The following is a 27,137-nucleotide window of genomic DNA, read 5'->3' on the forward strand; positions in this document are numbered from 1 at the left end:
AATTGAGGAAAGGTTCAGCAACCTCTGAAGTCAAGATGAGATAGGTGGTAAAACTTGGAGGAAAGAATATCTTTCTTAACCCCAAATGTATCAGTTATCCTTGATCCCACTCACCCAGCTTTGCTTTGCGTTTCTCACCTCACACTGAGCAATGTGAGAGGGCTAACAACTTTCAAATTTTGTCTGATACCTAAGGATAGCACCTAGGGGTTTTTTTACTGCAAAATGAAATCACTGGGTAGTATTTACTTAAGTATCTGAGTTGGCCTCCTGTTGTAGTTTTTTTCTCCTCATCCTTGCTTCAAAATGCTCAGCATTTTCCCTCATAGTATTTGCCAAAGGTCGCCCAAAGAAATTCATACCTGAACTGAGGCTTGAAATTTGTTTATCGTTTAGTCAAACCAAATATTTTAATTGTAGCCACACAGTATAAACACCTGCCTTGGTGTGCTAAGATTGAAAACCTTCACAGTCAAGTATAATTAGAAAAATCTCGATATTTTCAGGAAAGGTTTTGGGATGGACATTCTGTAGAAAGAGAACACATAATTAATTTTTAATAAATTTGTTTACTAAACGTGTTTTCTCTTCTTAAAGCAAATTCATGTTTTAATCCTGCTTTCAGTAAAAAAAAATAACATCTTTTTGAGAGACTATTCACTTAATGTGGTAAAATAATCTAAAGTTGATTTAGCAGTATGATCTCTCTAAGTTGCTTATGAAGTGTTATCTTTTAAACAAAAAATGATGCAGAAACAAGAATAATTATTGCCCGCTATTCATTACTTTTGAATAGGTATATTTTTTTGTTTTTCTGTTTCACAGTAATTCTACAATCATTAGTTCCAGTAGCAGGTGCATTATTATGAATTTATAGTACAATGTTCATGGTACTGTTAACTGTTCACTATTTAGAAGAACCAAATGTAATTTTCACATTGAAATTATTGGCAAATAATATAACTCTCATACTTAATAGATTAATGACACATTTCTTACCTTATCAGGCATTTTCACTGAACTACACATTTTATCTTCAGCTTCATTTTTCTCATAGAGTATTACACCTTGAGAAAGCTATAGATGGCATGTGAATTACTTTTGCTTCTTGTTTTTGTTTTTGTTTTGTTTTTCTGTTCTCCTAGGCCTAGTAGATGCTGCAGTCGATGCAGCTTCCCAAGCAGGTGTGTTTGTATATTGCATGGCCAATCTTTCATTGGGTGGCAGATTTTTACTACTTATTAATCGTGGTCTCTTCTTTGGGGCTTTCGGCTTACTAACATGACCTTAATTTTTGCTGGCCTGCAGCTTTCATAGTGTATTTCATGCTCACAACTTTTCTTTTTAACAACAATTGCTCACAATTTCTAAATGCGATACATCAGTAACGATTTTTAAGCAGATCCATTTAACCATCATCTTAGTCATTAATGATTTGTGAGTTGAGGTGGTGTTAGTGCACAGTGACCGTTTGTTTTGCTTTTAAGCTGCAAATATGTCCGTTTGTAATCAGTTACCAAATAAACCTCTATATTGACATGTGGTGTTCAGTAAGCATGATGTAAGATGATGGTACCCAAAATATCTGTATTGTGTAGTGCAAGAAATCAGCCAATATCTGGTGACTTTTTCTCTCCATCCTGTATATATATCAGAGACCCTGATCTATCAATCTATTACTCTGTAGTGACTCTTACTTTAAAATCACAGAAGGCTTCAGTTTGCAGCCTGTGTATCCATTATATATTGAAGATTATTCAGATATTGTATATTGTGATTCACTTATATTAGCAGCATTCCTTCTAATTATTTTTGTTAGATAATATGGTCATTATAACGTCCCTTCTGATGCGTCACCATATGCAGCATTATTAAGTAGAAGGAGTCTGTAGTGTACCTCCTTTGAATACTGTTGGAGCTTAGCTCCCAAATTGTGGGGTGCAAATGCAGGGATATAGATATCAGCCTCTAGGTGGGACCTGGGGAACCCTCTGGAATTACAGTTTATCTCCAGACTGTTTATCTCCAGAGATTAGAACTCCTGAAGAAAATGGATACTTTGGAGGGTGGAATCTATGGCATTGCACCCTATCCAGGCCCCTGACCTCTCTAAGTTCCATTCTCAAATCTCCAGGAGTCTCCAAACCTGGATCTGTCAACCCCATGCAAGGAATAGGCATGTTACTAGCAGTTTGATAGTGATTGTGAACTGGAGTTACTGGAATGGGAAGGAGACTTGTTCTAGAGTTTCTTCTGCTGCTGATGTAATAGAACAACAAGCTCTAAGTTCTTTCCCAAACAATTTAAAATATTTTTAAAATTAGAGGGAGGGAGGAATTAGTGTGTATGAACTCGAAACTCTTTGCAGGTAAGAAATTTCCATCTATATTCTTGTTGTAACTCACCAGGTGAAGGTCTGTGGTATTCTGCCTTAAATATATATGTATATGCCTCTTGTTGGAAAAAAATATGTTGAGACTGAATCAGCCCTGTTGGATGAGAAAATAGCTGGGTTTTAATTCCATCAAATATCTTCCCTAGCAAACTGAATATATGATTTGTGACAGGGACAGATAACTTCATCATCTTCTGTGTGAATTGTTAACCAGTAGTACCTTTCTGTGATATCTTTTTATTCCTATGAAAAGATACCACATAATATAGTATAGTGAAACCCAACTCCATTTCCATCCTTTGTTGTGCTCTAGTGTGGGCGCATGGTCTTCTCAGTGGTTTTATTGTGATAGACTATAAGTAACGTTGTGTATCTAATTCAATTGATGCCCTTATAAAACAGAGTTGTTGGCAGAGACCGAAAAGCTTATGAAGGAAAAAATAGAAGTGCAACGGCAAGCTGAAAAAGAGTATGACTGCCTTCAGAAGCAGGTGAAGGTGCTGGAAACTGATATCGAGGAGCAGGTCAACCGTCTTTTGGAATTGGAGCAAGAAAAGAATGCAGAATTAATGGACCTAAGGCAGCAGAACCAAGCTTTGGAGAAACAACTGGAGAAAACGAAAAAGTTTCTAGATGTAAGTAAGAGAGTAGTTATCTTACAGAGTTGCAACTTGAACAGGGTAGTTAACCCTGTATATTAAAAAGGAGTCTTTCCAATGCATTTTAAAATAGTAACAAAGTTACAAGACGTTAACAATGTAAGCATCTGTTACATGAATGGCGATTGGACTTGATTTCAGAATTTAAAATCAGATATTTTCAGCCTAGATATACCCCGAGCGCAAATGTGAGCGCATGAATTTGTCAATTTATTTGGAAACACTGTTGGAGGTTAGTTAGTGATGTAACAAATATGTAATTTTGCTGAAGGGATGACTAGTGTAGTACCTCTATATTATGGCTTGCTAATGTTAGTGTAGGGTGTGTATTTAGTGCATTGTAGTATAATGTTACTGTAGGGTTAGTGTATTTACTAAGGTCTAACTAAGTTTGATTTGATTTCTGAAAACACACCAAAATAGTCTCCTGCAATACAACTGGATATCCAGGTTAGCAATAATAAGTGACAATTGTGAGATAATTGTCAGAAAAATCAGCTTATGACTTGTCAATGACTTATTATATATTGTCAGCAATTTTAATTTTTTTTACATTGGCCCTTCTAGTTTCCTATACCATTAACCCTGTCACAAAGAAGAATGATTGCTTGATATCCAGATGTTTCTTGCTTCCCACTGCTTGCATCATATTTTAATAGTAATAAATGAGTTGACATCGGTTTGGAGAAAGTGCTGTAGGCTGCAGGTTTACATCCCACCTACAGTGCTTTGATAATATATAGCAGAAATAAACCAGCATTGTTTTTCCCACTTGACAGGATAAGTTGGTTGCAGTAGACAAGGCTCCTTGCTACTTACCAATGATAGTTATATTAAGCAATAAATTAAGGCAAGACACTCTGTGTTAAGAATTCTTATGTTTGTCAAAATGGGTTTGCTATAAGAAATGTAATAAATATAAAATATATATGTTTCAGGAACAGGCAATTGACAGGGAGCATGAGAGGGATGTATTCCAACAGGAGATACAAAAACTTGAGCACCAGCTTAAGATTCCCCAGAGATTTCAGCCTGCCAGTGAACACCAAAACAGGGAGGTAAGATACTGAACTGCTGCTCATGAATGCACAAAATTGAAGCAATAATAGAAATGCTGCAAAAATGTTTTCAATGCATATAAGGCAAATGGCAGATTGTAATAAGCACCATTGAGACTAGGGAGAGGGAAATATTATGAAAAGTGGCCCCAGGGATGAATCTAAAACTAGTCAAGTTAACAGCTAGTAGAGTTGTGTTCAGTGACACAGTGGCCAAGATCACATCAGTTTTATGATCACTGGAACCTAACAAACCACACTTGAAATGGAGGGGCTTTATGACATAAGGGTCTTCCTTTAAAAAAAAATCTTAATTTTTATCCCTAAGTAAGCATTTACTTTCCAAGACAGTTTTCAACATGACATGGAGTGCTGGTGGTGAGATGGTTCTCCTGTTGTAATGAAAAGTCAAAAGACCTACTAGGCATGGTTGGAGTCCTTGAACGTGCCTAAAGAGCTTATAAGAGCCTAAGAGTAATCATTCTGGACCAAGCTGATAGTCCATCTAGTTCACTGTTTCTATCAGTGGCCAGTCAGATTCTTCAAGAAGGTCCACAAACAGGCCTCACTCACTGAGTCCTCCCCGGCATCTGACAGGCATTCTGCCTGTGAATCTGGAGGCCCAACTTGGCTGTCACATCTAGTAGCCAACAAGAGATCTATCCTTTGTAAATCTGTCCAGTGATTTCCAAAGTCAGCTGCCATCTTGAATCTGTTGCTAGCCTGTTTCATAAATGAGCCTGAGTTCCTAGTAGTTTGGTAGATAGATTTTTCAATTAATTTTATGTAATTTATGTTTTGTTTCAGCTTGGCAAAGTGAAACCCAGTTCTTTGCAGATAGTAGTATCAACTGAGGCCCCTGTGTGTGAAGACAGGATAGCAACATTTGGTCTACCTGACAATAAAAATCAGGGAAAGATTCCACTGAAGTGAAGCCAGGCTAGTTTGCTTTCTAGAATTAATCAAATTATCTTGAGTTTTGTGCAAATGCATAGAAATCTGGATACTGTAGATATGTTCCACTGTTGGAAGTGTTTTCATCTGACACAAGGACCCTTTCCCCTATTGCAAGCATTAGACAAGCTTCTTTGGGGGGGGCACATTTGTGGAATGGATCTGTGGAATCCAATCCATTAACTACTGTTAGAAGAAAATAATAGCTGGGGGGTTGACTTCGAGATAAAATATTATTTATTTATTATTTAAACTTATATACCGCCATTCGCCAGGAGGTCTCACGGCAGTTCACAATAAAATGTTAAAATCACAATAAAACCCCATAATGATAGCGTTCTAATCCTCTAACACCCACCTGTTCAATCAGAGGTCATAACATTGGTCTCATGAGAGAGGGAGCTGGCCGATGGATCTAAGGGATCCAAGATGGAACCCGGGCGCTGCCCTGGCCTCAACCATACACCTGGTGGAAGAGCTCCGTCTTGCAGGCCCTGCGGAAAGTTGGTAATTCTGGCAGGGCCCTTAGCGCCTCTGGGAGCTCATTCCACCAGGTTGGGGCCAGGACCGAAAAGGCCCTGGCCTGGGTCAAGGCCAGGCAAACATCCTGGGGGCCTGGGACAACCAGTAGATTCATACCCGCAGAGCAAAGGGCCCTGCGGGGACCATAGGCAACCAAGCGGTCCCGCAGATAAGCAGGACCCAGGCCTTAATGGAGTATGGCCTTAAAGGAGTATTCATTATTTGCCTTAATGGGGAGCGGTGTAATGCATACTTGCACACTTCTAATTGATATAGAATTGATATAAAAAGATCTCCATCTTTGATCAGTTTTTGCCAACTATCAATGTAGAATAGCAGCTATGGTTTTAATTTACATTGGTGAAATAATATAATATCTTACTTGATAGACTGGAGGATATTTCTTTACTTCCTTTTAGCTTGTACTGAGAGCTGTTTATAATTTGTTCAACAGGGGAGTATATTGTTGTATTTTCCTGTCGGGCCAATCAGACATTTTTCTAGGAGGTCTTACTGGTTGCCATAGAATTGAGTGTTCCTTGGTAATATGAATGGCAGCCAGTTCTCTTATTATCTCTTCCTTTTTTCAACCCGCTTTCTGATTCTTCCATCTCATTTACCTTAACTCTCTTGGCGTTTGAGTATTGTTGTTACTTTGAATTGATAAATATTTTGGATGCTGATTCTTCTTTCTTGCTGTCTCAAAACTTCTTTATTTCCCCCCTGATATGCAACATAACTTGGCTGTCTTTTATAGTGAATTTGTATTTATTGTATCTCCTTATATGCAATTAAAGTGTCCGCAGTCAGACTTTATGACCTTTTTTGTTGCTAAACGTCTCCTCAAGTCTTATTCTTCATCCTTAATATCTGCATTTCAAAAGATGTCAAATATAATTCCTGCCTACTGTCACCAGGTCGAGCAGTTAACAAATCATCTCAAAGAAAAGACAGACAAATGCAGCGAGCTTTTGCTCTCTAAGGAGCAACTTCAGAGAGACGTGCAAGAACGGAATGAAGAAATTGAGAAATTAGAGTGCAGAATCAGAGAATTGGAACAAGCCTTAATGATCAGTGCAGACAGTTTGCAAAAGGTACTTTATATGCCCAGTTTTTATGTTTAAATTTACAATTAACAAAACTTTGTGTAATAATTAAAGTGTGATAGCTAATATACTTACCTTAAAGGTGGAGCAAAGGAAGCAATTTGGGTCTTCAGTAAGGGGAGATTTGCCTCTAGAAGCTCAGTTACAGGCGGAACAAGAAGCTGTAGACAGGAAGGAAAAAGAGGTAGAGTATCCTTTTCAGTTATTCAGGTACTTAAAACTCTTTATGCACAGCTTATTGTATGAGCCCAACGTATTTCTGCTAGTCTAGAAGAACAAGACATGTATGATACTGTGACTTGTGGGCTATTCTGACTGGTCTAGAGGCCTGACCTTTCTGTTGACCTTCAAGAACAAAGTGGCAACCTAAAGAAGAATCCTCAAAACCATTTTGTCTCTCTAAATGAGAGGAAATTGCAGCTGCATAGATGTTTATGGGTTTATGGGCCAAACACTTCTCCCAAAGGAATACTAAGGTCATGAGTACATGATCTCCCTGAGTTCTCAACCACTTAGAAAGAAGACCTACTCTAGTTACCTCCAGTCCTTAAACCCAGATTTATGTGACCTCTTTGTAGATAGGGAAATAGAAGCAAATGCTCTTTGTGCTAGAACTTGCTGCCAAGCCTCCACAAATCTTCTCAGATGAAAATGAGTGATTGATGGGCATCAAATGTCAAAACTTGCCGGAGTCATTGCTTCCTTTAGCTGTAGCCTGTGGTCTGCCTCATTTACCTCCTGTGCCACTGGGCTTGGCCCCTATCCTAAAATAGCCGCACGGCTGCATGAGCCACTCTGTGTCTGGAACAGCATTCACAGTAGAGCCTCAAATTACCAGTTGCTATGTGGCAAACCATCTCCCAGGTACTGCAGAGGAGAACAACAGTTTCTGACTCCTCCTCTGCCTCGGAATGCCTCCACTCCTCGCTGCTGTCTTTGGTCCTTGCCACTCCCACTTTGCTCTCACATCACACTTCATTCTCTTGTTCTGCCCCTCACCTGTCTTGACCATCCTGTGCTGCTGCTAAAGCAAGGGAATTGAGTGGCTCCTTCAATAGACACTCTTGTTTATCCATACAAGATAAATCGGGGCCTCATGAGTCCTCATTAGGGATGCCTGTTTGTCTCTACCACCTTCCTTCCCACACAGACTCTGCTTAGAATGTCCCCCAGCGCAAAGGAATTCTATTATTTTCGGGGTGTTACGTGGCCCCAAGGAGAGGCTGTGACATGCCCCCCAACTTGTTCTCCGCCCCCCCACCAGTTGGTAGAACCCAATCACTGTTTGAAGACATGAGTACCTACAATGTACTACATTTCTTCCATGTGGTTTGTATTGATTTGAGAGGATTGTTTTGTTCAAACCTGAAAACCAAATGCAGCAGTTTGTTTCTGAAAATAAAAGCTTAATTCATTGAAGTCTCTTATATTTTATTTTGCTTTTAAAAAATCGTCCATTTGCCACTTGTTTTGGATATACAGATAATAAATCTTGAAGAACAGTTAGAGCAGTTCCGTGAGGAACTAGAAAACAAAAATGAAGAAGTACAGCAGTTGCACATGCAACTAGAAATCCAGCGAAAGGAAGCTACAACACGGCAACAGGAGCTGGAGCAAGAGAATAAATTATTCAAGGTAATTTATCTGGTGAGAAGGTCTATACTTTTCTTTCCTTCTCCCTCTGAATGAACATGTTAATCTGCAAAGTCTTCAGCTTTTAATAAACACCTCCTCCATTTCATTAAAGTATATTCTTGTGTCTCTGACTATTCCCCAGTTTTGCATCTGATGAATGGTCCAGAGTTAAGGAAGAAAATGTATAAGTTACATTCTGTACCACTGTTTTTTGTCTGTAGGAGGAAATGGAAAAATTGGGATTAGCTATCCAGAATCCTGAAGATATTTCCATAAAAGGTCATCAGCCAGTTACGGGAAAATTTGTTCAGATTGTACAGGAAAAGGAACGGGAAATAAATGAACTCCATGAACAAATTACAAAACTACAACAGCAACTTGAATTTGCAACAGATAACAAAGTACATGCTTTTGAAATCTTTTTCAGGGCTGCTGATTTCCATAACATATTAGATCTGATCCAGTGAATGTTCCATCTCACCAACAGCAGTCCGATCTTTATTCTTGAAGCCTAATATACTCATTCCTGTTTCATTCCTGTGGCATTCTTTCATCTGTTCTATAGTTGCATGGACAGTACTTTTAATTAGGCAATTCCTTCTTGACCTGGTGCTAAAAAGCTCTTCTTGGTGTTTAAATCTTCTTGGATTTCCCCCCTACTCTTTATTTCCTTCTAAATAGCTTGGTATATCTGAATCTTCTTTTTAACTTCTACATTTTCAACATAGATAGTTTAGGTACAATGTTGAACCATTCATTGTATGACCAACAAGTTCGCTGTTATACCTTTTTGCCTTAGCATTATTACTTTATATCATCCTGATTTTTGTAACGTCTCATATGTTTTGTACATTAGCTAGTGCTTGATGAAGCTCTTTTTGTTGTTTCATCACTTTGATCTTCAGACTGTGTGATCCTAAACAGAAAGACACCTTTCTAAGCCAGTTGAAATCCATGGGTTTAGAAGAACAAGCTTAGGCTTTCACTGTTAGTCACCGGGACTATATAGATTTCCCTTACTCCTAATTCTGTATTATCCACATAATAATGTGTTCTATAAAATGCAACCACTTCAGGAAAGAAGTTACTGATTTGAGGGTTAATAAACTGAAAATCACTTTTTTTTGTATACCTGTACTATGAAGAATAATTAGTCAAAGCCTAGAGGTCTATCTGGCTATGTCGTTTAAACAGCCAGCCTTCTGAGAAGCTGTGTCTTTCATTCTCAAACAAATGGTGAAAGCCATGATGGGACTTTAGCATTTTAGCTATTTTTTCCTATATGTAATATATGTATATATATTCTGTATGTAATTCTTTGGCAAGCCAATAAAAAGACATAAGTTTAATTAGAGGAAATGCCACCTGAATTAGTGTTAATATATTTAAAACAAAGTAAAAACAACACATATCTAACTTGGTGTAGTGGTTAGCAGTGTGGACTTCTAATCTGGCGAGGCAGGTTTGATTCTGTGCTCCCCCACATACAACCAGCTGGGTGACCTTGGGCTCGCCACAGCACTGATAAAGCTGTTCTGACCGAGCAGGGATATCGGGGCTCTCTCAGCCTCACCTCCCTCACGGGGTGTCTGTTTTGGGGAGAAGAAAGGGAAGGCGATTGTAAGCCACTTTGAGACTCCATCGGGTACAGAAAAGCGGCATATAAGAACCAACTCTTCTTCTTCTAACTGCACATGAAAGAATAGACCAAACGCGTTTTGACCCACAGGGGTCTTCTTCAGTGGACAAATTATTGCGTGGAATGCTCTTTTGTACAAGATCAAAATCTAAAGGCTTGCTGGGTGGCAAAGAAAAATCTGTTAAGTGTAGCTTCAACTAGTGTTTCTAAAGTATCTGGTTTGGAGGCCACCTTCTAAAATATGCATTATCTGAGGCCACCACTCTCAGCTTTTGCCTATCTCTACATCAAGAGTGCATTTCCATGTGTGCCAGAAAAAGTTTTTTGGGAAAAAATCTCAGCACACTTTCATGACAATCCTTGGACTTGGTTCTTCCAATTTTTATGTGAAATGAACTGGAAATGATCAAATATGCCACTTCCAGAAAAATGAATATTGTGGGTAAATATAAGGAATAATAGCTAAATCAAATTTTTGGCACGCATTACAGAAGTGGCTATCTTTTTTCACTAATGAAATGTTTTTCCTTTGCTTGACCACTTAGGTAATTGAGGAAAAAAATGATCACATAAAGGAATTGGAGGCCCAAATCGAATACTTGAAGAGTGACCAAGAGCGCGTAAAACAAAACAGTGAGCAGGAAATAGAACAGCTGAATGAAGTGATTGAAAAGCTGCAGCAAGAGTTGGCAAATATTGAGCACAAAGAACCCCTGGACTTCTCCTTGATTCAGGAAGATTCCGATCGTTTAAAACACCAGCTAGATTTACTGTTGGCGGACAAAGAAGCTCTGTGGAAGAAAGTGGAAAGTCGTGACGTGGAGGTGTCCCATGCAAAGAATGAGCTGGAAGAAACAAAATTAAAAGCACAGAAGTTAAAAGAAGAACTGGATACACTGAGGGAGGCACATAAAAGAATGGGAGAAGAGCTGGAAAATGTACAAATGAGAAGGGGTGTGGCTGAAACAGGTGTCAAGCTCAGTCAAAAACCTGCAAATAAGAAAAAAACTAAAATATTTAATTCTGTGGACGAAAAGGCTAAGGATTCGCTGAGCCACACAGACACAACATTGCAGCAGCTTCAGACTGCTCTTCAGGAGAAGGATTTGGAGCTGCGGCAGTGTTACCAGCAAATTAAAGATTTAAATGAGCAAGTGCAGACTGAGTCCGAGGCATTTCAACAGAAGATAGCAGAGCTAGAAGAAATACTGGCGCAGAAGGCTGCCGCAGCACTTGTTGAAGCCCAGCTGGACGCAGTTCTAGAGCAAACTAAAGTATCCCCAGAAATGCACAGAGAAGGCCCTGAGGAAGCTCTACAGAGTCTTTCAACAGGAACAGTAGATAGCACAGTGCAAGAGGATGCAAAGCTTAGACTATCAGCACTGCTGGAAAAGCTCACAGAGATGGAGTGCCAAGTGGCAAATGCACACAGTAACTTGCAACTAGAAAAAACAAAAGTGGAAATTGCACAGAAGGAAGCAAAGGAAAAAGAAGGGAGGCTTACTGAACTACGGCAGCTTCTGGCAGACACAGAAGAAAAGCACAAAAGGGAGAGGACAAAGAGCTCCAAGAAAACAAAAACTCCTCAGGTATGTCCCCCAAAGCAGGGGTAGTCAACCTGCGGTCCTCCAGATGTTCATGGACTACAATTCCCATGAGCAGTGTTCCCCTAACAACTCCAAACTGGGAAACAGCATTTGTGGGCAGGGTCTCATGGGAATTTTAGTCCATGAACATCTGAAGGACCACAGGTTGACTACTCCTGCCCCAAAGGATGTGCTCACTTCCTGGTAAGACTGTGCATTTGGATGTTAATAAAACCTAAACCCAAAATGCTTTGTTCACTTCATTCTACACCAACCACAAAAGGAACACCCAGGAAAAACTAGGCGTTTCTACATTATTGGAGGACTCTTTAGATGAATTTGAAAATAGGAAAGGGAGGAGGGACCTGCAGAAGGAGAACTGAATAAGCTCCACGAGTCCCAGAATGTTGAGAATAGCTTATGTGATTTTTGTTTTAAAGAAAGAAGGAAATCACCCCTGCTCGGGCCACTGAAAATAGGGTTGCCAACTCTAGGTTGGGAAATACCTGGAGAGTTTGGGGGTGGAGTCATAGAATCATAGAGTTGGAAGGGGCCATACAGGCCATCTAGTCCAACCTCCTGCTCAACGCAGGATCAGGAGTAGGAGTCAGGAGTAGGCAGGATATGGGGTAGGGAGGACCTCAGTGGAACATAATGCTGTGGAGCTCACCCTCCAAAGCAGCCATTTTCTCCATGAGAAATGATCTCTTTGGTCTGTAGATATGAGGTACAATTCTAGGGGATCCCCACATCCCACTTGGGGACTGGCATCCCTACACTGAAAGCTTATAGAATCCTAGATGCGGTCACTTTAGGACTGAGGGGGATTTTCATATTGTTTGCTGCTCCTAAGATTCCCTTTTAATTTAATTTAAAATAAGTAATTTAAAATAAGCAATCCATAATTCAAAATATATTTAATAATTTAAAATAAGTATTTAATTTAATTTAAATTTTATAATTTAAAATAACTTAATAATTAATAATCACCAGTAATATTTAGAAATATTTGGATATGGCCATTATGTCAAGTTTAGAGCTCAAGAAAGTCAAAGCGAGGAGAGAGGGAGTCAGGGGATGTATAACTGACAGGAACAATGGTTGGTCAGCAAAGTTACACACTAATCCTGCCTCCAGAGCACCTGTCTCATAAAGCTGTTCTTTCTCAAATGTTTACCTCAGTCATAATAATGGCTAACTGGCTTGGGCAGTTACTGTAATTTGAGATTATAGAAACAGTGATCTCCAGTGTGTTTGCTAATCTTGGGATTATGCCTTGTAGCTACAGGGGCAGGGTGGCCAGCCTTTAGGTGAGGCCTGTAGACCTCCTGAAATTACACCTGATCTCCAGATTACAGATATCATTCTCCTGGAGAAAATGGCTGTTTTTCAGGGTTCACAATATTGAACTGTACCCCCTGAGGTCCCTCCCCTTCCCAGTCTCCGCACCCAAAATCTCCAGCTGTTTCCCAGTTTGGAGTTGTTAGGGGAACACTGCAGGGTAGCAGGATGCCAAATACTACCCTCCCTGTCTAGTGACAGAGGCAACGCTTTTGCTTGTATGTGGTAGTTAGGCAGCTGAACAATGCTGAAGACCAGGGAATATTGAATGCAACACTTGCACAGCTGGACAGTGCAGATCTCTCATCTTTAATTTTGATTAATTTTTCTCCGTGGGGGATGGAGTGAGTTGCAAGGGGTGGCACACACGGTAATCTCCCCCCATGCATGCCTCAATGAATATTATTCCACACTAGTTGATGTTAGTCCCAGTAGGGGAAAAGGTGGGCAACATTTTTAATGAATTAGGCTGTTGGCCAAATCAAAAGTGATCTTCATGTAATTAATGAAAACTGGGTTATGGTAGGAACACTTCCTTAGGGATGTGGTTTCGGATTTTCTGTGAAATTCTTGTTCCAGGCTTCTTCAAAGACTTCCCTCCGAGTGTGCGGCAACACTTTTATGAACACATATTTTCTACGCTGAAGATGCCAGTAGTCTTGAAAATCATGACAGTTTTTCAATATTCTGATAGGTGGTTTTATTAGACAGCAAGCTATGTGAATGGCTTAAAATTTTGTTCATGTCTCTGGTTATGAAGAATGATGTTTTTCTTTTGCATTTGCATGTAGATGGTCCCAGAACAGAGTGAAAACAAACAAGGAAGCTTACTGCCTGATGATCTTGACCTAGAAAAAGTCGGAGCAGAGTCAGTTGCTGCTAAGGAAGAGCTTAGCAGTTGTAGAGAGAAAGCGGAGAAACTGAAAGAGGAGTTAATGGTAAGAACTAAATACTGCCATATATTTCTCATTGTTCTCTAAAGATCACTTGAGTTCCTTGAGTTCTGTAGTTGTATGTTTGGTCTGCTTGGTAAAAAAAAAAATCTCAGTTTAAAACAGTTCATATAACCTTCCTGAGCCTTCTATTATGCTATCATTTTTTAGATGTGGCTCTTAAATGTTGTTACTTACCCTGAACAACATGGAAGGATGGGATCAAAATTAAAATTATTATTGTTATGGTTATTATTATAGTATACAGATCATAACAAGTCACAAATTGTACAGCAATTGAAGGACTATCCATATAGTTTATTCAGCACGTATACATAGACTCAGAATGTTCTCATATTCAGGTTCTGAGTATTCTACAGGAATTAATGACGTGCATTAAATAACTTGAAGAAGCATAAGAATGTAGAGATGAAAATTATGGATTTTTTCACCCCAACATAAGGGGAAAAATGGATGGAGGGAGTGTGGTCTCATTCATGGTTTGCCCCATATATTTGCACTGTGCTCTGAGAAATCAAATCTGCCTTGTAGAGTTTTCAGTTAACACACTGATATAGATCCAAGTGGGGAAGTGGGGCTGCATGTCGAGCTGGAGATAATGAGGTAGACCACAAAACTCAGCTATTTATTAATACTACTTTTAAAAAACCACTTGAAGCACCTGTAATTCTTAGTGTTTTTATTATGTGCAGGTAAAAGAAGTATGTGTGACTCGTCTTCAGGAAGAACTAGAGCAAACAAGGGAAAAACTTTATCAAGTGGAAGAGAAACTTGCAGTTTATGTGCAGAAGGAAGAGAGCGCTAACAAATTGAAGAGAGTATGTACCAAAGAAGAACCAGCTGTCAACAGAACAAATGCATCTTGTCAAACTAAGAAAACTGCACTTACCAATAGTTGTAACCAAACATTGCAGCTGCTTACCAAAAATGAAGAAATCCAGATTGATTTGCAGAATGGATGTTCACCAGAGGAAGTTGCAGAAATTATAAGGGAATTCAGTGAAAGAATTGACCAAATGCAAGAACTACATGCTGCTGAAATCATGGATATGGAGACCCGACATATTTCGGAATCAGAAGCACTGAAAAGAGAACAGTTTCTTTTAGTACAGGAATTAACTGAAGAATGCAATTCTTTGAAAGCTGTCATAGAAACCCTGAGAGATAAAGAGGTATGTGTACTAATGTCATAACACTCTCTGAGCCATCTGGGAGGGTGGTGAATAAATTCAATAAATAAATATTTTTAAAATACAGATTACTTACTTCAAAAGAACAATCATACTTCAATACTGCCAACAGGCCATGACAAAGGCCTACTTGAGAAACTAATTAATCACCTGTAAGGTTATAAAAATACATGAGGCGGTGTAGTGAGTTCTAGATTTTTCACTCAATCTCACCTCCTTCCTTTTTCACCTGTAGAAAGATAGTTTGGATCCACCCCATAGTCTTGAAAAATGATTATCTAATACGGGGGTAGTCAACCTGTGGTCCTCCAGATGTCCATGGACTACAATTCCCATGAGCCCCTGCCAGCAAATGCTGGCAGCAAATGCTGGCAGGGGCTCATGGGAATTGTAGTCCATGGACATCTGGAGGACCACAGGTTGACTACCCCTGATCTAATACGTGAGCAAGAGAGTCCTCCTGTAATATAATAATTTCAACATTAAGGCTACATATTCAGTTTTGTATCTCATTAATATAGGCAAATATAAATAGTAAATCTATATCCCAGATTTTTAAAGCCATTTTGCTGAAGCAGATGTATAGCAGCCCTGTCCACTTCTCTCTCCCAGAGACAAGATTTTCACTTTTCTTTCCATTGCTGACTAAGCAGCCCTAGTGGTCTGTTTTGTCCTTTCACGAAGCACTCCAGCTGTCCCACCCTGTCTCAGTATAATATTTTACTGCTGGCTTAGCCCAGGAACCTGAGGGAATTATCAGGATTACCCTTTAACTTAAACCACTGAAAATTGCAATTTAAAATTCCATACTAACTTAGGACAAACCATTAGTCTAAACAGTGCACTATTTTTGCACAATCTTTACAGAACTGACACATTGTGACATCTGAATGAACCCTAAGAGTTCTTGTTCTGGCACACACAATTCTCATTAAGGTGCTGTACTAATTCGAGCAGCATGGAGTTGCATCATTATAGGCCCGATCCCTATTTGATTTTTCAACAATCCAGTGGCCAATGGGAAGAATACCAATCTTTATAAGTACCCTTATGGTCGGTACATGGTTCAAGCATAGAAGCTGCAGCTGTTAGAAGGGAACAGATATAAAGCAGCTGAGGATATTTGTGTTTACAGAAACCCTGTTACATAGCGGTGTATTTTTAACCTTTGTCTCTTCAAATTTTAGGGGATTCCTTCTTTATCCCACTCTGTATCTTCTAATGCTAGAGATGGTTGTTCTAGTGGTAAGAGAATATTACTCTTTTTATTTTCCGTAAGAGTTATTTTAATTATATGTATATGTAAGAAAAATAAAAATATTGCTATAGATTAATAAATTAACTAGTTAACAATTTTAAACATTTTGCTTAGAGGTTTCACTGATTTCACTGGAATTGCTCAGTGTGGTCAGCTTTACAGCTAAATGTAGCATATGGTAATGTAACCTAAAATATCAGAGTAGAAAAATACTTCTGAATTAGTGGTACTAAAGTTACTTGCTTACCTTTTTCTTTATTTCTGTGTAGACTGAGTTTGTCCTATGCCAGTTTGTTCAAATGCCGTGTTTGTCTACAACTCCAGATATTTGAAAGACCAGCAGTTTTAATACCTCTTATGAGTAGACAGGCTGTTGTGAGGATTGTTTCATTATACAGGTTCAGCATTTTTTGGAAAAGATTAAGGAGGTTCATAAAATAATATAATTTAATTATCCATGATTAAAAATATATTATTTTTACTAAGATTAAAAAGCAATGCATTCTTTCATTATTGTGAAAACAATATGCATTGATGTAAAAAAAATTTGTTGATGTAAAATTTTATGATAGCACGGCTTAACTGCTTATAATTTGTTTTAGACTCTAGTTCAGACTGGAGCCAAGGAGTGTATCTTGCACCAAGTCAAGGATCAGATACTGTATCAGAAGAAATAGGAAATGAAGATGAATCTTCAGCAGATTTCCTTCCAAAGAAAATAAAGGTGAAGCAACACTATTAGTTTTTGGTTTTTAAAGTATAAAACAAGGTAGTTTTCCTCAAGTACCCTCAGATAATCTTTTGTTAAAATACAATTATATTGTTCATGTTATGTATCTGTATGGGTTGGCGTGACAGTCATTTGAACATTCTTATTGCCTGTATATGTGATCACGGTCATATCTTTGAATCCTCCTCTCAAAGACTTCTCACAGTCAGGGAGTGCTCACTGGTAGGTCACCAGGCAGGGGGGCAGTTTTATTCAATTCCCCAGCCTCAGTGCTGCTGTTCATATTCGGGTGATTTTTTAAAATATGCGCCTCCCTACAGGAAGAAGCAGGAAAAAGTTCTACTTCACCAGCTTCTTCTTTGAGATTTTCCAAAGATCCAGAGGTTTTTATTGGTTGCCTTCATCTGATTATCTGTAGCATTCTTGGTTTGGGCTATCTTATGTTCCTATGTTTTTATTGTAGTTATTTTTCATTGTTGACAACGGTGTTTTCATACTAGTTTTAATATAAAAGTGGTTAATAAATAAAAGCAGTTCCTTTGATTTATACAGGAACATGGTGATGATGTAGTTAAAATAGCAAACAATAAATGACAAAAGTCTTTTTTAAAAAAATAGGGATTGCTGAGAGCTGTTCATCATGAAGGTATACAGGTGCTGAATCTCACAGAGTTTCCATACAGTGACGGTGATGTACCTTCCCTTAAGCAAGGAGCAGAATATTGGCTGCAAGAACGCAAGGCATTTGTGAGCACCGTTTCCGCACTGAAGGATTTAATTGCTAAAATGCAGGTTCATGGGGATCCTGAGGTAACTATATTTACATAAGTGGGTTTTTTGCTCCTTCAGTACTCTGACCCGCAGTTTCCTAGATTAAAAATTACAAACTCACTAGTAACTTTAAATGAATGGTAAAAATAACACAGGCATTACAAAACTGTCTTTTCCTCTGGCCCATCTGAGACTAAAATATAAGTTGGCCTTGTATCTCGGGATCAATATTTATGTAATTCTGGAAGTGAAAACTAATGGATCCATGTGGCAGCAAAGTAAATAAAGCTTTCTCCTTGTTGATTTCCAGAATATTGAAAGACATTTAAATATATAGCCGTAGAAATAAAATCAGCACTTTGATTAGCCAAAGATCTAATTAAATTGCAGAATTAGATTTGCCTAATACCTTGAATCATTTCAATTCCAAAGTCAATTTGAGTTTTCCTATGTTCATATTGTGTTTCCGCACACATTTATTTTAAATATCATTGACAACTGAAAAGCCAAATGATACATCTACTAAATAAATAAAATGGTGGCATGCATCCTACTGGCTTTTCCACTGGTGGAAGACGCAGCTAGGGGGATGCCTTTTGATGATCAAAAAGGCATTCTGGAGATAATAGTACCTGAGTGATGAAAGCCACAAAGTGTTAAAAGAGTTTGATTTTTTAAAAAAATTGTACAAACTGATGCACTTCAGATGGATGACGTCAGAGTTTGATTGTAGTCCTGCCATTGTAGCTTTATGCAGGATCTGAATCTTCTGGAGGCATCTCAGACTGGCGATCTGAACTTCTGTTTGCTGTTCAACAAGTCTTCCAAAGAGAAAAGGATGTTCTACTAGCAGTATTTCAAACAGAACTGGCTGAAGGAGGCACCAGGGATGTGATGACACTAATTGGACAACTAGAAAAGAGGCTTCAAGAACAGGTAAGATCTACATAAGTATGCAAGGCTAGTGGTTTCTATTTGTACATCTTTAGTTTCCACACAGTATCTGCCTCAGATTCGGCTAGTAATTAAAAATATAAACTATATTTGTCACTAAAATCATTCTAAACATAGTCCTCTTAACTATTGAGATTAACAGAATAATCTCTCAACAGAATTAGTAAAATAATCATACACCGATGGAGTCAGAGATAACAATCTGATGAAGCACAAAAAAGACACTGGTCTCCACAACCTATTAAAAGGTCAATAAAAAGCATAAATGCTACTTTTAACATTGTGTTTTAGTAATGCTGTTCATCTTACATGTTACACTTTTAGATGTGAGTCTGTCATAGAAATAATTTATAGAGCATGACTCCTCAAAATATTTAACATGTTGCTTTAAATTACGGACCATGAAGTAGAATCATAGAGTTGGAAGGGACCTCCAGGGTTATCTAGTGCAACCTCCTGCAGAATGCAGGAAATTCACAACTACCTGCCCACCCACAGTGACCCCAATTCCATGCCCAGATAATTGCTGTAATTTCTTGCTTAAGTGCAAGTGAAATGCATTTTACCTGCAAATTAGTGCCTGCTGCTAAAAAATGTTGTTTTTTAACTACATGCAAATAAACTTTATTATCAGTTAGTGATTTCTTGCACATTTTAAACTATTAATGTTGGTAATCTATATAGTTATTTCTACAGTGAACACAAGATAACTTACGTTTCCTAAAATAATATGATTGTCTCTGTGAATACAGAACATAATTTAAATAATAATTTGCATCATTGCCTACTGATCAGGTATTCACCTCTGGTTCTTTTTAAAATTATAACAGAGTACATATCAGAGAACTGCTGTGGATTGCATTCAGAATGCAGACAGAATAAGCTTGTTGATGGAAGTCAAATGGTTGCACTCCCAGCTGAACAATCGGAGGACTGATGCAAAGAAGGAAGCCGAAATTGAGCCAAACTGCCAAGGTATTCTTTAGACTGTGACTGCTTTCTACGTCTCAGCTTATAAAAATGTTTTGTCATGAGTGAAGTTGTCAGTATATAGAAGTTAAGAGCATCGTAAGGGCATAGAGTAGTGATAGATTTCATGATATTCATGCTGGTCCAAGGGACAGATAATGTTGGGGGGGGGAGGTAATATTATTTTTGCCAATTATTCTTTCCCATTGCAGATCTCTACTTCATCCCACCAACTCTGTTCCCGGAGTTCAGTCTCCAAGGGGCACAGCACAGTAGCAATAGCAGCTGGGGCATGGAGGGAACTTGACTTATGTAAAGGCTACTTCATTTGTTCTAAGCTAACAGCACAATCCTATGTAGAGTTATTCCATTCTAAAGTAATTGAGAGCCAACTTGGTGTACTGGTTAGGAGTGCCGACTTATAATCTGGCGAGCCGGGTTTGATTCCCCACTCCTCCTCCACATGCAGCCAGCTGGGTGACCTTGGGCTCGCCACAACACTGATAAAGCTGTTCTGACTGAGCAGTAATATTAGGGCTCTCTCAGCTTCACCCACCTCACAGGGTGTCTGTTGTGGGGAGAGGAAAGGGAAGGCAACTGTAAGCCGCTTTGAGCCTCCTTCGGGTAGGGAAAAGCGGCATATAAGAATGACTTTTCTTCAGTGGGCTTAAACTGAAGTAACTTCACATAGGATTGCACTATAAGTGATTTACCACAGCAGTGCAGGCCTGTTTGTTCTAGAGGAGATCCCCAAGTAGGCTAGTCCTTGCCATGTGATTAATTCACTTTCATCTACAGTGAAATCTAGAACTTTGCCTATCTGTGTTGTCATTACTGGTGATGGCAATGGTGTCAGGTATGGTGTCCTGGTGCTTGCCTTCTGCTCAGGGTTTCCCTTTATTCATGAAGGATTAATGTTTGCCAAAATACCCTTTTTATTTTACTATGAACTGTAGAGTTTCTGGGGTGTAACATGGAGATGCAAATGGAGCTCAGTAGCACAAAGGACAAAGCAACTGAGCTTCAAGAGCAGCTGAATTTGGAGAGGATGATGGTTGCTGAATTAAAGAATGGACTTGCACAAGCAAAACTAGAACTGGAAACAACCCTGAAAGCCCAACACAAGCACTTAAGAGATCTGGAGGCCATCAGGTGAGGCTTCCAGGGGGTGTTTTTTACAGATACTTTGGGATGTTGTATATCCTGTGTTACTATCAAGTTACAGCCAGAGATTATTTGTATTCGGTCCCGAAAATCATCAATTATTTTTACAGTATAAACTTCAGTTTTTGTTTTTTACCTTTATCAAGGCAATAGAAAGGCAGAGCAATTTCTTCTGGAGTAAAAGCAGAATGTTCCCCTCACAGCCGAAGTCATATGGCAAAGTTGATTATTTTTTATTAAGGTTGCTGAGCTACCTAATTTTTGGAAGGTCAGAGTTCAATGTTGCAAGACAAAGCTGTATGATAATTTGCCAAATGCATGTTTCCAATCCTGTCTTTGCCATACCGCGAGGGTACAGAGAGTTGAATTGGCAGACTGGGCTCAGCATTCTTTGACGCTCCCACACAAATATCCACCTACACATTACTATTTGGAGGCAAGTGCAAGATCTGAGAACCATATGTTAGTCTTGTAATACAATTTTGTAAATGATTGCTCTGTGGTAGTTCTTTTTTCCCCAACAACAATCTGAGAACCTTTTCTTGGTTTCTGTTAGGAGTGAGCTGAAAGTTAAAACAGCTGAACTGGACATGCTAAAAGATACACTGGCGGGTGAGCAGAAGAGGTCAAGAGAGCTTCAGTGGGCACTGGAGAAAGAGAAAGCTAAAATGGAACGCAGTGAGGGACGAGGGAGAGAAGAGCTAGAGGTATGTGAGAGTAACTTGTAAAGTAACATCCAGCACTGCGTACCAGGATTATAATTGCTGCCATAAAATGTCCCATTTTGTCACAAAATTGTCTGATGTGAAGGATCAAACATACAAATAAGCCACTGTTTGAATTGCCTAGGTAAGACTGACTAATACACTCATTCCAACAGCATTATTAAGGGGATTTTTTGCTTCCACCATGTTATGATGGTTTTAAGTCTTTTAATGGGAGTTTTAATGGGGTTTTAAGACATTGCGACCCGCCACGAGCCGCTTAGGGAGTGGCAGGAAATAAATTGAAAAATAAATAAACAAACAAACAAGCTTCTGACTGATACAGTTTTTAAAACCTCATAGTTATTTAAAAACTTTCTGGGAGGACATTTAATTATCTAAATCAAGGACCCCCAACGCAGGTAAGGATTCTCCCCGGCAAGGCTTCCAGTGGTCTAGTGGAGATTTGATTTGGCTATGAAATTTTTTTAAAAATCGCTTTGTCAGCACAGCTGCCATCACAGCACAAAGATCTGTACCATGTGATTGAAGCTCAGTTGTTGCATTCTTTTTATGGTAAGCTCAGACTCCTGCAGCAGCCATTGTTGTTGCACCCACCATGCATAGCACGCCAGAAGGCCAAAAGTGCTCGTAGACTCTAAAAGAATGTGGACCCCTAAATGCATCAGAACCATGGATTTTATAGACCAAATACGAGCATGTAAAGGTGCTTGTGTTCAGAGGATTGCCGTTTTACCTGAATTAGGCTCAGGGTTGTTGTTTTGGGGATAAAACCAGGGAGGAGAGAATAATGTTGTAAGCTTTTTCTCCCCATGGAGGAGAAAGGCAGGATATCAACACCTAAAATAAAATATATCAGTTAAGGAAATAGCTCATTGTGTCTGAAATAATAACTGATCAATGAATGCACCTTTTACCTAGTATTGTTGGTAACTGACTTTTAAAAGTTTTATGTCATTTTCTTGTGATGGTATTTCACGAATTATGATGTAGATTATTTTCCTTGGTAAGGAAGTAGTCCACCTTTATGAGAGTATCTTGTTGAGTCTTGATTTGCATATAAATAGACAGACCCACATGGTGATAGTTTTGAGATGTAGAGTAAGGAATGTACCCTATGTGGACTGTTGGTGTAGCATTTGGAGTTCCCCATGCTTTGCGCTTTTTATAAACATCACTGTGTGTATTATCTGCCAGACTATGTAATTGCTTTCTGAATAGATGACAATTGGGATCTCTATAGGTTATCAAATTTATGATATATTAATTTTATATTTTATCATTATCTCTCTCTCTCTCTCCCGTTGGTCATGGAAGGATTTGAAATATTCACTCGAGAACGAAAAACAAAAAGTGACAGAATTGAATAAATTTTTGGAGTTTGAGAAGCAGCTGTCAAGTGATTTGGAAAAGAAAGTCCAATCCCAGGAAACTCTAAATGCGGCCCAGTTGTCACAAGAGCGCAGCTGTAACTCCGAGCTTCAGGTACTTCTAGAATCGGAGAGGTTCAGGGTTCTTGAACTAAGCAGTGCTCTAGAAAGGGAAAAAGAATTGTGTGCTCAGCTTCAAGCAGCTGAACCGAAAAGGAACGATGGGACTCTTAAGCCGGCTGAAGAATTACTTGGGGATCTGCAAAAACAGCTGGATGAGAAGCATGGCCGTATAGTGGAGCTGGTGAGTGAGATGGAGAGGTATAAATTGGAATCTGTGCAGCTGAAGCAACAGATGGAAAAAGAGAGGCAGATTCAGAGGAAGACTCTGCAAGCTGAACAAGAGGCTAATCTCTTGGCACAGAAAAAAGCTCATGAACTGGAGTCCAAAGTGGAAGATCTTCAGTGGCAGCTTGAAGAAAAGAGGCAGCAGGTTCATCAGCTGCAATGCGAGGAAAAGAATTTGCAAGAAATCATCCAAGGACTTCAACAAGAGGAGCAGAGGAAAGGGGCAGGAGCCAAAGTGGAAGTAGCAACACATCAGAATCTAAATGAGGTACGGTGACTCTCAGAGGGATACATCACATGGAATTCAGTTCAAATTTAACTTTACTGGCTCTTACCACGTATCTGTAATAATAAAAGGAGCTGCGTGTTCATTTCTTTGTCCTTTTCTGGCAGGCATAGCTGATCAGAAAATAAAATTAGTAACCTCAAAATTGGCCATAAATTTTCAGAGTTTGAAGGCCAAAATTGTAAGGAACTGGAATATCCCAGGTTATCTCCTTTAAACACACACAAACACACACTATTTGCAGCGGAAGCTATGTTTGTGTGTTTGAACTAGGACCTGGAAAGCCCAGGTTCAAATCCCTAGTCTGCTATGGAAGCTTAGTGGGCAACCTTGGGCCCCCCACATGCTCTCAGCCTTAATCTACTTTACACTGCTATTGTGAGAGTAAAACAGAGATGAGAACAACGTAAGCCACTTTGGTTCCCCTGGGTAAGAATGGTGGGCTATAAATATCTATTTATGTGTAAAGCATGGAGAAAGGGGAGCATGCTTTTCCTACTCTGATGGATAATGAGAAAATATTAACACCTCTCCAATCTGTTCATAGGAGTAATAAAGGCTTGCTGCTCAACTGCTATTAAATATGCTCTCTGAGCTGCCAAACAGATAGATGAAGGGTTGACCCAGAAAGTGTGTGGTGCCCTTCCTGGCAATTAAACCCACTTTCTCTTTCTACTTATTGGTAATGGTGGAGGCTATTCCATTGCCCTATATCTGAAGAAGTGTGCATGTACATGAAAGGATCTACCTTGGATAAAACTTAGTTGATCTTAAACTCAAACTGGATGACTTCCAGACAAATGCATGCATCCTTCTCACGTGGGGATCACGAGAGTTTAATGATCCTGGCTGCAGTGAATTTGAGGAGCTGCATTGAAAGACTGCCCCTTCCTAGACACCTGGTGAATTTCTTTCTAGTTGGTCTTGTGACATAAAATAGCATCAAACAAATCACCTACTTTGAAATACACAGCTTTACAGTTCAGTGAGATCACTGGTTAATCTCATGTATAGATTGTGCTCTTCATGGTCACTACCTAGAATTGTCAGTTTTTGCTTTATTTTAATGAAAAAGTGAGCTTCCATAAGTAGTTGATTCAAGGCCTTTGTTGCATATGTACTGATACAGGCAACTTGGGATACATCTAATGAGAGAACGAGGAAGTGGGTCTTCCAGCAAAAACTGGGAGCAACTGAAACAAAAGAATTATCCTATTCTGCTCTAATTGGCATGGGAGGAGGAGATGTTATGAAGGATTCCCAGGATCTACAGGCTGCCAGACAGAAGTTAAGAAATGTGTCTTCCAAGGTGAAACTTCTAGGAAACAAAGCTGCCAACAGGTTAGATTAATTTTTGTTGCTAGCAATAAATAATGTGTAGACCACTGACTTTTGCCCAAAAATTCCAGAAACTACAGGCCAGTCTCACACTCCTTATTTCCAAACTGACTTCAGTTGGGTTGGTGTTATGCCAAACTGCAGTTTAGAATTTGAAGTTTTATCCGTCATGCTGACTTTGGGACAAAGGCCCTAATTCTTTTTCAGCCGGAAGCGTTAGTTTTAGGCCTAGTTTAGACTGCAGGTCTGCAGGTAGGATGTGTTTTTATTTTTTCTACCGACTCTAGGAATGATAGGTGCTGTGGTACAGATGACAGGAGATTTGTGCCTTTAAAAGTCAGTGACCAAGTCTTGGGTACCAGATGGGAAGTCCTTTGCCTAGCTGAAAGATTCCAGTGCATTTTTCATTTTGACTGCAATGTGGGGAAAGTGATGTCAGGGGTAAACAGGGGTTTTATTTCAGCAGGAGAGTAGAATCAGGTTTGCCAAATTGTTCTGAGAAAAGGTGTGTTTTTAAAAGGGATTTCAAGGAAGTGAGAGAGGTGAAATCATACATTGGGTAAGCAGTTCTAGGCATAAAGAGGGAAAGGGACAAATGCAGAAATGTTTGAAGGAGCAGGATACTTGTGTGTGGTTGAAGATTGTGAAACTAAAGAAATTAAGGTCATAGGCAAGGATACTGTGGGATATTTGCTGGGGGATGCAAGGTCATGGAAGGTGCTGAAGGTAAGATCCGTGAATGGACAGAATGGACTTCACAATATTAGGACAACAAGAAGTGAATTGTTTTGGTAGCAGAATGATATGTATAGATGATAGGGCCAGGGTATCACCATGGATGACCAAAGAGGATAATTTTGCAAGCAATCAAAGTGGGAATTGATTCAATCATCAGACAAAAGAAGGGATGGAGAAGCGTCTTGCAAATATTGTTAAATTTTCTGCCAGCTTTACTCTTGGAGTGAGTGTAATGTCACAAATGTAGTATATTTTTAGTACATTCATTTGCTAAGTTACCTCAGAATTATTATTGATTCACCTCAAATATTTTAACCCTGACTCCATCTGGCCTTTTCCCCTCTATGTTGAATGAGTTTATATTATTATTTTGAACTTTCAAAAGACTCTTGTGGGCCATTTTCAGAAGTATGAGTTAAGCTGGTCATTTTGCCTCCTCCCACACATCCCTGGGCTGGGCCAGCAGCAAAATAAGATACCATGACCAGGTTTGACTGCCAATAATTAAAAATAATGATTTTTAAAGAAGACAGTGCTGTACAAAACAAAAGAGTCATAGCTCTTAGCCATGCTTTAGAGTTTTATTTCCATTATTTGTGTGAAATGACTAGAGAGCAGTCTTCTGTTAAGATACATTTAATCAGAATGCATGCTGTTATGCTTTATATATAATAAGCATTTTGATTTATTCAGGCTACCATTTGAAAAAACAGATGATGAAGACTTTGTTGGAATACAAAATGATATTGAAGAAGTTTTGTTACATTTGCAAATGTTATCTGGCTTCAACCTGGAGGCAGAGGTAAGCTTAATAATGGGCAAAAAAGGGCACATTCAAGATATTTCTGACGCAAAAATTAAGTATGTTTACTACATAAATTTATTGTGGAGTCATACTGCATTGGCTGCATGGGAGCCAGAACTATGAATGCAATAGGACTACAGGCTTTAAAAACCTATAACCATCATGGTTAAAAACCTATAACCATAACTATTAAAATTGTCAGAAAAAGACAAGCAGTAGTTAGTTCAGAATTCATTTCCAGATTTTTTGAAACAGTTGTTAGTCCCTAAATGCAGAGCATTCGGGGAGGGTGGTATATAAATACAAATAAATAATAAATAATAAAAAATTCTGTGGCATCTGGAGTTGTACTGAGCTATTCTGTTCCGACTTATTTTTATTTCCAGCTGAATTCAGAGGTACCTCCCTTTAGTTCATTGACTGAACGGTTACTGAAACAAAACGCTGAACTGACCGGATTTGTCAGTAGACTGAGTGAGGAAAAGAACAATTTGAGAAATGTCATCATGAAACTGGAGGAAGAACTTAGACGGTACCAGCACCGAGGACCCTGTGGAGATTCGGTATGTTTGTCCCTGATCTGAATGCAAATTATTCTTTAGTACTTGTTTGTATAGGCAGAATTTTATATAGACTGAGAGAT

The 27,137-nt window shown here is 38.9% G+C and overlaps 1 protein-coding gene across 8 annotated transcripts in view; it reads left to right on the top strand.

Annotated features, from left to right (window-relative positions):
* The window catches only part of AKAP9 (A-kinase anchoring protein 9), a 105,899-nt gene that overhangs the window by 72,067 nt on the left and 6,695 nt on the right, over nucleotides 1-27,137 (top strand). For 5 of the 8 annotated variants that reach the window (XM_077303834.1, XM_077303835.1, XM_077303838.1 and 2 more), the window contains 21 exons: nucleotides 1,146-1,184; nucleotides 2,798-3,030; nucleotides 3,993-4,112; nucleotides 6,506-6,682; nucleotides 6,777-6,878; nucleotides 8,177-8,329; nucleotides 8,551-8,730; nucleotides 10,514-11,557; nucleotides 13,687-13,833; nucleotides 14,541-15,020; nucleotides 16,226-16,283; nucleotides 16,899-17,020; nucleotides 17,645-17,836; nucleotides 18,545-18,733; nucleotides 19,582-19,726; nucleotides 20,677-20,872; nucleotides 21,441-21,591; nucleotides 22,927-23,595; nucleotides 24,743-24,954; nucleotides 26,383-26,491; nucleotides 26,881-27,057. In XM_077303834.1, coding sequence (XP_077159949.1) covers nucleotides 1,146-1,184; nucleotides 2,798-3,030; nucleotides 3,993-4,112; nucleotides 6,506-6,682; nucleotides 6,777-6,878; nucleotides 8,177-8,329; nucleotides 8,551-8,730; nucleotides 10,514-11,557; nucleotides 13,687-13,833; nucleotides 14,541-15,020; nucleotides 16,226-16,283; nucleotides 16,899-17,020; nucleotides 17,645-17,836; nucleotides 18,545-18,733; nucleotides 19,582-19,726; nucleotides 20,677-20,872; nucleotides 21,441-21,591; nucleotides 22,927-23,595; nucleotides 24,743-24,954; nucleotides 26,383-26,491; nucleotides 26,881-27,057 — 4,895 coding nt within the window. The remainder of the gene's footprint in view (nucleotides 1-1,145; nucleotides 1,185-2,797; nucleotides 3,031-3,992; nucleotides 4,113-6,505; nucleotides 6,683-6,776; nucleotides 6,879-8,176; nucleotides 8,330-8,550; nucleotides 8,731-10,513; nucleotides 11,558-13,686; nucleotides 13,834-14,540; nucleotides 15,021-16,225; nucleotides 16,284-16,898; nucleotides 17,021-17,644; nucleotides 17,837-18,544; nucleotides 18,734-19,581; nucleotides 19,727-20,676; nucleotides 20,873-21,440; nucleotides 21,592-22,926; nucleotides 23,596-24,742; nucleotides 24,955-26,382; nucleotides 26,492-26,880; nucleotides 27,058-27,137) is intronic. The other 3 variants (XM_077303840.1, XM_077303839.1, XM_077303837.1) reach the window with 3 other exon arrangements.

Source organism: Paroedura picta, chromosome 11 (assembly GCF_049243985.1).
Source record: "Paroedura picta isolate Pp20150507F chromosome 11, Ppicta_v3.0, whole genome shotgun sequence".
NCBI classification, from domain to species: Eukaryota; Metazoa; Chordata; class Lepidosauria; order Squamata; family Gekkonidae; genus Paroedura; species Paroedura picta.